General features: G+C 36.4%; 1 protein-coding gene and 1 pseudogene across 1 annotated transcript; one reads left to right on the forward strand and one right to left on the reverse strand.

The window, feature by feature from the left end:
• Positions 1 to 60: 60 nt before the first annotated feature.
• Positions 61 to 3,692, reverse strand: LOC142532369 (putative protein phosphatase 2C 33; annotated as a pseudogene).
• Positions 3,693 to 4,014: 322 nt separating this feature from the next.
• Positions 4,015 to 5,718, forward strand: LOC142533455 (26S proteasome regulatory subunit 8 homolog B-like). Its single transcript, XM_075640221.1, has 4 exons — positions 4,015 to 4,143; positions 4,240 to 4,338; positions 4,691 to 4,801; positions 5,397 to 5,718. Exons 1-4 carry the CDS (start codon positions 4,045 to 4,047, stop codon positions 5,535 to 5,537), a joined length of 450 nt encoding a protein of 149 aa, XP_075496336.1. The 5' UTR covers positions 4,015 to 4,044; the 3' UTR covers positions 5,538 to 5,718.
• The last annotated feature ends 7,536 nt before the right edge of the window (positions 5,719 to 13,254 follow it).

Consider the following 13,254-nt stretch of genomic DNA (forward strand, 5'->3'; position numbering starts at 1 on the left):
TCTTTCAAAAACAAAGATGCTTTATTCGTCTTGTTGCATCGAAACATTACAAACACCAGCAACGACCAATATTCACTTCCAACTCTATCTTACTGTAATAGAGTACGTTTCAGGTTCTAACGAGCAAGTTTTGTCACACCCAAGTGACCAATGGACGATAATGAACTAGAGAACAAACTATGCATACTCAAGAATATGAACTCTCTCAAATTTTATCTTGCATTCATCTTATACAAGAAGAAGCAAATGACAGTGCAGTCATCTCTCTTTGAGTTCGGAAACCAACGTTTCCATGTAGCAATTGTTGCATCCACCACTGACTTTGCTGCTACCTCTTCGCTATGTGCAGCAGAAACTATTGCAATAATATCGTCATTACTTAATACGTCCCACACCTGAAAAAAAATTCACAAATTTGGTAAATTAGTTCAATTATATTTCGATTTATATCATCGTGACCGTGATAACTTATACATAAGGTTCTATATGATATGTGGTAGAAAGTAAGAACCAGCAACTTTTTGATACATTTTTAATGCAGAAATTCGATTTGTATTTGGGTGGGTTTTTTGTTTTTACCCCATCACTGGCCAGAACAAAAAACTGATCATTTGGAGATAAACCGTTATAAGAGATATCAGGGATTGCAATTATGCCATGGTACTTGAGCACAAAGTCTCCAAAAGCTCGCGACATGGCACGGCCTGGAGAGTCATCATGAGGAAGCCATACTCTCTGAATATGCGGTTCTTCTTTCAGGGCCAGTACTCTGCCATTGCACTTCCTTATTCACTCAGCTTCGGCTGGAAAACAAAATTTTATTTTTGTAAATATTAGCATCGTTGATACACAAGCAGAACCGTGTTGCGTAGATGTTTTCGGGGAAATTCTGTGTTAGACCCGTCTAGCACACATCTTTAGTTCGATTCAAGGGTGTTTACTGGATCGAAACCAAAAAGTCTACATTGGCAAAAGCCTACTTTTTATTGGGTTTCTTGGTTTATATTCATTTATTTATTTTATCATTTCTATCATGGAAAAGAATCTTACAGGGTAGTCCTGGCTTGAAATCAGTAGTTAACTGAATCGCCGCATTCCCTTCCTCGGTTTTTGTTCCTAAAACTGCCCTCGAATCGCCTAGATTCGCAATAATTATATCTTCACCCTGTATGGGAAAAAAAGGGAATACCATGTGATTCCTCCAAACATTAATCAAATACCTCTAATTTGTCCTACGCATTCAGATAATATTTGTTTACAATACCTGTTGGACAACAACAACGGCGGTAGTTCCACTGCAAGAACAGTCCAAACCTGTCAAGAATCTTGATTTCCTTATCCATTGCTTTGAATGCACTCAAACATGCCTCTTTCCATTTAAAGAAATTCTTAGTTGGTTCTGATGGGATAATACTCATTTTCGTCCTTATTGTTTATCGATTTTCCTATTTCAGTCCCTCTTCATTTTTGACTGCTTAATTAATCCTTCAAGTTTCCAAAATCATCCCGAATCGGTCCCTGTCGTTATCTTGACGTTAAGATTAACGTTGACCCACATCATGTGCCTCTCACATGATCATTTCTTTGTGAAGGCAGTCGATTATCAAGAATGATAACTGGTATATATACCTCTGCATTGGGATTTGGGAACTCAATGTATACGAAAATGGGTATTTTCCCAACTATGTATGTAATTTCATTGATTTTATCTTATATAATTAATAAATTAAATTATTAATGGACGAAATTGATAGCATAGGGTCTTCACGTATGGAATCTGGAAGTGGCAATGGGGATAGTGAAGTTCAACAGCCTATGCTGGAGCTTCTCAATCAGCTTGATGGCTTTGAAGCATCTAATAAGATTAAGGTATCTTAAAGTTCTTGTCAACTTTATACCTTGGCTATTGTTTTCTTTTGGTTCTGCTGTGAAAATATCGTGGTTTTATGTATGATATCTATACAGGTATTGATGGCTACCAATAGAATTGACATCCTGGACCATGCTCTACTTAGTCCTGGAAGAATTGATAGGAAAATTGAGTTCCCAAATCCCAATGCAGAGGTATACATACCAGTTATCGTTCTTGATAATTCTTTTTTCTTTTTTGTGTTCTCTCTTGCTTGTATTCCCTTATACTCTTAGCTTTGATGAATTTGATAGCGGGATTGACTTACCAAATATAAATGATGAGGCATTCTACTTTAGTCCAGTGATTTTACTTCAGATATTTTGCTTATATTCCCTATCTTCGTTGCTTTTACATTTTAAACTTCATTTAATTATCACATCAATCACAATTTATTGCCCCTCCTTTTCTCTTTTCTATTTCTATCCAAGATATTTAAACCCACCCTTCGTGACCGCACTACACTTAGTTGTTGGTCTACGCGTCTTGTAAAGTCGTTTCGCACGTAACTTCAATCGATGACGTCTCAAAAGTAACATAATCAAGAAGGATCGACACATGATTTGGTGAAGAATCACAAAAAGTAGAATGTGTCTACGCATAATGGTCATCTATCGAAGATACTTCAAAAAAAAAATATATAACATGTATTTAAAAATGCATTCACAATTACCCCATACAATTTCATACATTGTCAAAAAACACAGTAGGGTGAACACCAGATTTTCAATTTTCAAGGGCTTATTACAAAACACATCACATTATAAAATGAGTACATATTTGAAGTCCGGAGTAAGCGCAGTATTTATTATTACTATTAACCAAACCATGAGTATTTCAAAATTGATTTCTTGAAGCACATCTAGCACAGAGTCTGAAGTAAGAAATGGACAGTTGGTTACTCAGAGTTCGTGTTCGCTTGAAATGAAATGAAATTGATGACATCTAAACAAAAGCTCGGCACAGGAAAAATATCAGAAACGAAAGATTCAATTAAATAGCAGTAAGAAATGGGCATGTACTTTACAAAATTCAGTTTTACAAAAGCTTCTGCAAATTCAAGTAAATATCCAAGAATTTAAACACTGTTTACATGATTTAGGAAGATTTGGCCGAAGACAGCGAAGACCTAAGCCACTCCCCTTTCTTCCGTCGTACGCTCTTGTTTTGTTGGAGGAAGAGTCTTTTGTGGGCCTTCTTTTGATAGAAAAGGGTATAATAGGAAAACAGACGTTGGATAGATAGAAGGACTAATAATTCAGGGCCATGCGATGAGTTTAAATTAACCAGCCTAATACAAGATAGTCCACTGGACACTAGATTAGATGGGTTTAATTACAACCGTACCAAACGTCAAATTAGCTAGGAAAAAAAAACCCAAACCTACTTTATCCACCCAACCAAGCAAGGCCTTACAGGGTAGTCCTGGCTTGAAATCAGTAGTTAACTGAATCGTCGCATTCCCTTCCTCGGTTTTTGTTCCTAAAACTGCCCTCGAATCGCCTAGATTCGCAATAATTATATCTTCACCCTGTATGGGAAAAAAAGGGAATACCATGTGATTCCTCCAAACATTAATCAAATACCTCTAATTTGTCCTACGCATTCAGATAATATTTGTTTACAATACCTGTTGGACAACAACAACAGCGGTAGTTCCACTGCAAGAACAGTCCAAACTGTCAAGAATCTTGATTTCCTTATCCATTGCTTTGAATGCACTCAAACATGCCTCTTTCCATTTAAAGAAATTCTTAGTTGGTTCTGATGGGATAATACTCATTTTCGTCCTTATTGTTTACCGATTTTTCTATTTCAGTCCCTTTTCATTTTTGACTGCTTAATTAATCCTTCAAGTTTCCAAAATCATCCTGAATCGGTCCCTGTCGTTATCTTGACGTTAAGATTAACGTTGACCCATATCATGTGCCTCTCACATGATCATTTCTTTGTGAAGGCAGTCGATTATCAAGAATGATAACTGGTATATATACCTCTGCATTGGGATTTGGGAACTCAATGTATACGAAAATGGGTATTTTCCCAACTATGTATGTAATTTCATTGATTTTATCTTATATAATTAATAAATTAAATTATTAATGGACGAAATTGATAGCACAGGGTCTTCACGTATGGAATCTGGAAGTGGCAATGGGGATAGTGAAGTTCAGCAGCCTATGCTGGAGCTTCTCAATCAACTTGATGGCTTTGAAGCATCTAATAAGATTAAGGTATCTTAAAGTTCTTGTCAACTTTATACCTTGGCTATTGTTTTCTTTTGGTTCTGCTGTGAAAATATCGTGGTTTTATGTATGATATCTATACAGGTATTGATGGCTACCAATAGAATTGACATCCTGGACCATGCTCTACTTAGTCCTGGAAGAATTGATAGGAAAATTGAGTTCTCAAATCCCAATGCAGAGGTATACATACCAGTTATCGTTCTTGATAATTCTTTTTTCTTTTTTGTGTTCTCTCTTGCTTGCATTCCCTTATACTCTTAGCTTTGATGAATTTGATAGCGGGATTGACTTACCAAATATAAATGATGAGGCATTCTACTTTAGTCCAGTGATTTTACTTCAGATATTTTGCTTATATTCCCTATCTTCGTTGCTTTTACATTTTAAACTTCATTTAATTATCACATCAATCACAAGTTATTGCCCTTCCTTTTCTCTTTTCTATTTCTATCCAAGATATTTAAACCCACCCTTCGTGACCGCACTACACTTAGTTGATTTTCACATGGCTAACGTGAAATTTCTTTTTCAGTCTCGATTTGACATTTTGAAGATACACTCGAGGAAAATGAATATGATACGAGGGATCGATCTGAAGAAGATTGCTGACAAAATGAATGGTGCGTCTGGTGCAGAACTTAAGGTATTTCATGACTTTTTGTGAACTTCAGTTAACAGCCACATTATTATGAAAGGCATGTTTTTATTGGCAATGCATCTGTTCCTGTCCATGGTCATTTTCTCTAATAACAATCAGGTCATCTACCTATATGCTTTATAGCAATGATTGGTCTAAGATTTAGTTCAATATGCATTATTTCTTCGTTGAAGAGAAGCCTGGGATGCGATTCATTTTGGGGAATAAAGTTTCTCAGCACGTAATAATTATACTAAATTTGTGTGGGATGGATAAAGCGAGTAGGTCTATCATTTACTTTTGGCCGAGGCGAAACCGTGTTGAAATTGATAGGTATTTGATGAGTACCTGTCAAGTTGTTGCATATCTAAAAACATAGAATCACGGGTATAGCTTAGCAAAAGTTCTTGACATATGCTGATCTATTAAGGGGACCCTTGAACTTGAAATGATGCAACAAAATACGAAGGATGTCAGTAAATTTCTCATAATTGAAATTAGAATTCAAAGCTGCTCTGGGTTTTTACTGCTATCATGTTGCCTAATTGTCGCAACATCAACATATCGTCTCGCTTATGCAAGTAATGGTGTTGTTTTGCAGACTGTTTGCACTGAAGCTTGGATGTTTGCTTTGAGAGAGAGGAGGGTCCATGTAACTCAAGAGGACTTCGAAATGGCTGTTGCCAAGGTCATGAAGCAAGAGACTGACAAAAATATGTCTTTGAGGAAGCTTTGGAAGTAAATTGTGTGTTATATATCACCACTCGAATTGGCAAACTGCTACTTTTCTGCTCTCGATTTGGGCTTACAAAAAATTTTATTGATATATTAATCAGCTCAAACTATATGTTTATTTCACAAATTATAATGAATCTTCTTACTATTTGTTGCACTCCCTATCTCCGTTTTTTTTTAAACATATATTCTTCTTGTGAGAGGCACATGATGTGGAATTGCTAAATTTTCTTCCAGTTCACCGTGGGTTTCGAATTAGGGTTGTAAAGGTGGGGAGTAAGGGTTGTAGAGGTGGGGAGTAAAATGAAAAAGGGAAATCGACTGCCTTCACAAAGAAATGATCATGTGAGAGACACATGATGTGGGTCAACGTTAATCTTAACGTCAAGATAACGACAGGGACTGATTCGGGATGATTTTGGAAACTTGAAGGATTAATTAAGCAGTCAAAAATGAAGAGGGACTTAAATGAAAAAAGCGGTAAACAATAAGTACGAAAATAAGTATTATCCCGGTTCTGATTTATCATAAGTTTCGGTTTCGGCGATGGTTTGTTTAATCGTCGCCGATCTAGATTGGCGACGGTTTGTCAAAACCGTCGCTATTGGCGACAATTTAACTCAAAATCGTGGTTTGTGCAAAAACCGTCGCTATGATTCTATAAATACCGAGGTTCGCGAACATTTTATTCAGATATACCCAATTCTGTGATAAGAAATGTAGATTATACCTCAGAAATACCTATACCTATATATACCAAAAATAGGATATGAAGACAATTAAATATTCCAGAACAACAATTTGAATCAGAACAAGATCCAACTAGTCCAATTTTTTCCTCAATAACAGAAAATATAATTAATGAACTAAATGTTATAGAAAAAGAATTCCAAATAGATAAAAACTTTCTACATAAGGATTTTTATGCTATACATAATAAAGAAAAAAGATTATGATTTTTTGAAAAATTTATGAAAACCAGAAAAGATATTCAACAAAAATTTTATGAATTTATAAATAAAAATAAAATTTACATTTTATTCTTCGATTGGTTTGAATATACTCCTCTCAAAATTCCTTAGAATATCTATTTTGAAACTATGTAAATCCTATTACAATAAGAAATAAATCACCAGAATGGGAAACCATTACTGATTCTAGAAAAATTCAATCTAATTATCATCCTTTACAAGGAATTAAAATAATGGTACAAAATCAACAAATTGAAGCAATTCATATAAAAATCAAGGAGATAATGATAAAATTAATATAAAAAACATCATAACACAAAATAATTTCACAAATACAAATTTAAATACAATAGAAAAACAATTAGATATGATAGAAAATACAAATACAAAAACAACCCAAAAATAAAATAGAAACTTCGAATACAGATAGTAAACTCAAAAACCTAATTTTTAAACCATATTAAATAACTAAAATAGTGTTAAAAATATTAAAGAAAATAATTCTGAATTTATAAAAATATTAAAGAAAATAATTCTGAATTTATAAAAATAATACAAGATAAATTAAGTAAAATGGTAACAACAGCCAATAGTTCAAATCATGCATGAGTTTTTTTTTACTAGATAATTAAGTTAAAACCGTCGCTTAATATAGCGACGGTTTTGTAAAAAACCATCGCTTCATTCAGCGACGGTTAACTTAACCGTCGCTTAAATTAGCGACGGTTTGTATATAAAATTTTAATGTTAATTATGAATTTTGTTTACACGTCGAATTTTAGAAGTAAATGATCTATTTTAAGAATGAATTCAAATAAAACGTATAAAAATATTTTTTTTTGAGAGAATATATGTCACACCCCTTACACTATACTTAGCATAATTACCATAATCAAAATAGGGTTTGAATGATATACCTATAGTATGAAGCAGATCAAACAAGGGCATCAAATTGACGGTTTATAAAAATTTTGGCATGATGTCCCTATATTTTGTATAAGCCCAAACCCAAGCAACAACATTTATATATACATAGAAACATATTTAAATATACAAACATACATTGTATCCTCACACATATCGTGGAACTTGTTTTCAAACCCTGACATTCAATTCATTATAATACATATGCGGAAGCTACACAATAAGAAGTCCCGGTTCTTGTCGAGGTGAGGCACGTTACAAGCATCCATTGGCGAACCGGCATCCTATATATCTTCATTACCTGATCCTGTAATACATGAGCTACGTGAGTTTATAAAACTCAATAAGTTGGCACTTATATGTATCAATATGCATCGAAGGAACATACATATCAAGTCGTGATAAATAATGAATCTTAAAAACATGTCATACCGTAGCATATATTCAATGTTCATTTTTGTACTTGAGCCTCATTAGTTGACCTGTACTACCGTGCTTGCTTTATTATATAGCTACTACTGTGTTGGACGTCAGGGAGCAACCTTTGGCATCCCCACGCCCCATGAACATATATTGGCCAATAGCTTTGGTGGACTTAAAACCACCCATGATGTCAACAAGCTCTATATCATGTAAAATCAGTCTTTTTCTTTTCATGTTCATGTTCGTGTTCATGACATAGCACCCCTCTTCAATATTCATGAGTTCCTTACGTATTTAATACATAACAATGGCATATGATGCTATGTTTTCATCAATAAACATACTAACAATGTACATATAGCAATAATCAATGGGAAGTATTTGAAAACATAATACTACTCATGTATTACTTCAAGAACATGCCAAATTACTGTCCAAGCTTAAGAACACTGGTTTGAGACGGTGTTTCTCGCTCCTATACTGTCAAATACATCAATAAACCCATCACTATGTATATACTAGGTGAAAATCACTCCTCTACATGTGGAACAACTAAAAGAGAAGAAAACTTACACCTACATGATGTTCTTGTGATGGAGAATAAACTTCTAACCTCAAAATGATGAAGAAGAAGAAGAGATGAGCTTTTGGAGGAAGATTTATTGGTGTCTTTCAAGTTTTGCTGTGGAAAAGGGGTTGTGGAATGGTAAATAAGGTCAAGGAAGTCGAAACTTATCTTCTTATATGCAAGGCGGCGCTCGTGCGGTCATAAATTACCGCTCGAGCGCGGCACTTTCTGTCCGAAACCAAAAATCCAGAACCATTGGCGCTCAGGCGGTAATTTCTTACCGTTCGGGCGCCACTCTGCGCACAGCCACCTCAAAGATCGCTTCAGAAACGGCTCTTCCGTTCATAATCTGAAAAATGGTAAACAAGAAAGTTGTAGCTCTATGTCTTGGCTTGAATCTCCCACTAATTTCATGTCATTTGTAGTTCTGAGTAAAAAGTTATGCCCATTCTTCCAACATGTGTCATTGTAGGAGTGACGATACACACGACCCACTTCGGGGCGCTTTTGGCTTGTCTTCCACAATGATTTGGACAAAACTCAAAACATGAAAGTTGTAACCTTATATATTAGCTTTCTAATGGTTATGGCCTCACACCATTTGGATCAATATTTCAATGATTATGCTAAAACACGTACGAACTACCATATTTTCATCTCATTTCCCACCACTTCTATTACACTATTTCTACGTACACATCTTACTATCACTATTTAGACACATATTCATTCTCAATACACCATGGACAATATAAATATCATGTTCAATCTCAATATTGATACCTCACTCATCACGTGAAATCTAATGAGCTAAATAACTACGTAATAAACGACATAAAAGCATTATTATCATTTGTACGAGTAACCGGGCATTACAATTCTCCCCTCCTTCAAAGAATTTCGTCCTCAAAATTTGACGTACCATATAGTTCAGGATATCTCTGTTGAATCTCGTCCTCTCGCTCCCAAGTTGCCTCATCAATTGCATGATTGCGCCATAACAGTTTAACCAAGGGTATTTCCTTGCCTCGTAACACTTTTGATTTCCTATCGAGGATTTGGATCGGTCGTTCTTCATACGAGAGATTTGATGCAATCTCCAATGGTTCATAATGAAGAACGTGAGAAGGATTGGCCAAATACTTTCGTAGCAAGGAAACATGAAAAACATTATGAACATTTGATAAGTTCGGTGGTAAAGCAACTCGGTAGGCCCTGTCTCCTATTCTTTCCAAGATTTCAAACGGACCGATATATCTTGGACTTAATTTTCCCTTCTTACCAAAACGCAAAATGCCCTTCAATGGTGATATATTTACAAATACATGGTCACCAACCTGAAATTTCAATCGACGACGTCGCACATCAGCATAACTCTTCTGTCGGCTCTGGGTAGTGTGCATTCTTTCTTTGATCTTGGTTACCAATTCGGCTGTCTGTTGTACCAATTCAGGGCCTAATAATTTTCTTTCTCCTATTTCATCCCAATGTACTGGAGATCGACATTTTCTACCATATAAGGCAGTATATGGTGCCATTCCGATACTTGACTGATAGCTATTGTTATATGTGAATTCAGCCAATGGTAGTTTACTGTCCCAAATACCTGGAAAGTCAATAGTACAAGCCCTCAACATATCTTCTAAGATCTGATTCACTCATTTTGATTATCCATCAGTTTGAGGGTGGAATGCTGTACTAAATGCTAATCGAGTTCCCATAGCATGATGTAAACTCTTCCAAAATGCAGACATAAATTTGGGATCTCTATCAGATACAATGGACACTGGGATGCCATGAAGTCTCACTGTCTCTTGGATGTATTCTTCAGCATATTGATTCATCGTGTATGTGGTCTTCACTGGAAGAAAGTGACCTGATTTCGTAAGTCGATCCACAATAACCCATATAGCATTGAACCCTCTTTGTGTTCTTGGCAAACCAAGAATGAAATCCATCGTGATGTGTTCCCATTTCCATTCAGGAATAGGCAATGGTTTCAAGAGTCCTGCTGGTCTTTGATTTTCAGTCTTGACCTGTTGACAAGTTAGACATTGTGCAACAAATTGAGCAATGTCCTTTTTCATACCTGGCCACCAAAATAATGGTTTCAAATCTTTGTACATTTTTGTGCCTCCTGGATGGATCGAATAGGGAGTGGCATGAGCATCAATAAGAATGTCATTTCTGATCGTTCCTTGCTTTGGCACACACAACCTCCCTCGATATGTCCATATTCCTTCCCCATTCAATTCCTAGTTCAAATTTCCTTTTTCTTCATCTCGCTGTCTCAATTGTTGTAATTCAGTATCTGTATTTTGTTCGGCCTTGATCCTGTCTGCAAGCGTTGGTCGAACCATAAGAGATGATAACTGAATTGCAGATCCATTTGGAATAACATCAAGCTTCAAGTTCTGCAAATCCCATAGGATTTGTTCTTGTACTTGCATTGCAGCAATAGAACTGGACTTTCGACTTAACGCATCTGCAACAACATTGACTTTACCTGGATGATAGTTAATAACACAATCGTAATCCTTCACCAATTCCAACCAACGTCATTGTCTCATATTCAGTTCCTTTTGCGTGAATAAATATTTCAGACTCTTGTGGTCCGTGTAAATTTCACACCGTTCACCATACAGATAATGGTGCCATATTTTCAATGCAAATACCACTGCTGCCAGTTCTAAATCATGTGTGGGATAATTCTTTCATATTCCTTCAACTGTCTTGAGGCATAAGCAATCACCTTCCCGTGCTGCATTAAAACTGCTCCTAAACCTTGTTTCGAAGCATCACTGTATACCACAAAATCTCCTGATCCTTCTGGAATAGCAAGGACCGGTGCTGATGTCAATTTTGCCTTTAACTCTTGAAAACTGCGATCACATTCTTCGTTCCATACAAATCTCACATTCTTTCGTGTTAACGCAGTCAAAGACAATGCTATCTTAGAAAATCCCGCTATAAACCGATGGTAATAACCAGCTAACCCAAGAAAACTATGTACCTCGGTAACAGTGGTAGGTCGTATCCAGTTATTAACAGCTTCAATCTTGCTTGGATCCACTGATATGCCTTCTTTTGAAATGATATGACCTAAGAATGCTACTTGTTCAAGCCAAAATTCACATTTCTTCCATTTGGCATATAAATGTTTATCCTTCAAAGTCTGCAAAACTAATTGCAAATGTTCTCGATGCTCCTCTACAGTTCGTGAGTAGATGAGAATATCATCTATAAACACAATCACGAACTTGTCTAGAAATGGCTTGAAAACTTTATTCATTAAATCCATAAAAGCTGCTGGTGCATTTGTTAGTCCAAATGGCATTACAAGAAATTCATAATGCTCGTACCTGGTTCGGAAGGCAGTCTTTGATATATCATCTGATCAAACAAATCATCAATTCTGGGGAGTGGATATTTGTTTTTAATTGTCACTTTGTTCAACTCCCGATAATCAATACATAAACGAAGAGTACCGTCTTTCTTTTTCACAAACAAAACAGGTGCATCCCACGGTGAAAAGCTCGGTCTAATAAACCCTTTATTAAGCAACTCCTGTAACTATTCTTTCAATTCTTTCATTTCTGTAGGAGCTAATCGATAAGGAGCTTTTGAGATCGGATGAGTTCCTGCCACAACATCAGTTACAAATTCGATATCTCTATCTGGGGGTAAGCCTGTTACATCATCAGTAAATACTTCTGGAAATTCACAAACAACATCTGTATCTTTCAATTCACGAACAAGTGGATCACTAGTTAACACAGATGCTAAATATCCTTGACACCCCTTCTGTAGTAATTTACAAGCCTTCATACAAGAGATTATCCGAAGAGGTAAGGATATACCTGCACTTGCTACTGTGAATGGTTCAGCTCCTACTGGTGCAAACTTGATCATCTTTATGCCACAGTCAATAGTAACTCTGTACTTCGAGAGCCAATCCATTCCCAATATCACATCAAAATCGGTCATTTTCAAAACAATCAATTCAGCATACATCTGATGGCCTTGGACATATATTGGACACCCTCGCACAATCTGATCTGTCTGTAATTCTTGCACGGAAGGTAAGGCTATGGCGAGTTGCGTCTCTATTGTACTTGCTGTAATGCCCAGTCTCCTTACAAACGATTCCGAAATAAAGGAATGCGTGGCTCCTGAATCTAGTAAAACAATAGCAGTAATACCAGAAATCAAGAACATACCAGCGATCATCGATGTATCCGCATCCACTTTTTCTTTGGTCATCGAGAAAAGGCGTCCCTGTACTTTCTTAGAACTCCCTGGACAATTCCTGGCGAGATTCCCTGGCTTTTTGCAACGATAACAAACATTGGAACCTTGCATACATTCCCCGCCATGAAGTTTGCCACATTTAGGACAAGGTGGCCTGTCCTGTTCTTTACGTGGAAGGGTACCCTTGTCACGGGGTTCCTCTGGTCGAGTACCCTTGCTATCGGTCTTTTTGCCTTGTCCTGTTCCTTGGCTCTTTTGAAAGTACTGCTGCCTTCGTTGTTGCCTATCTCTGTCAATGTCTTGTTCGTCCTGTTCAGCCATAAGTGCTCTTTCCACTATCTCCCCATATGATGCAAATGTGGTTGATCAAGCACCAAAGAAAGCATGGGAGTCGTTGGAGTTGCCCGAAGGACCTATAACGAGGAGACGAAGCAAGAAGTTTAAAGATGCACTTCAAGGACTCATGATGAGCTATCAAGGAAGTCCTACAAGTTGGATGTCTAAATTAGAGGAGGTTGAGAATCATGGGAATAATATTGGAGGTTTTTGGAATGTTATTCAAGTGCAATTGCCGAAGTTAGAGCGCA

This window comes from Primulina tabacum, chromosome 18 (assembly GCF_025594145.1).
Source record: "Primulina tabacum isolate GXHZ01 chromosome 18, ASM2559414v2, whole genome shotgun sequence".
In the NCBI taxonomy this organism is placed as follows: Eukaryota; Viridiplantae; Streptophyta; class Magnoliopsida; order Lamiales; family Gesneriaceae; genus Primulina; species Primulina tabacum.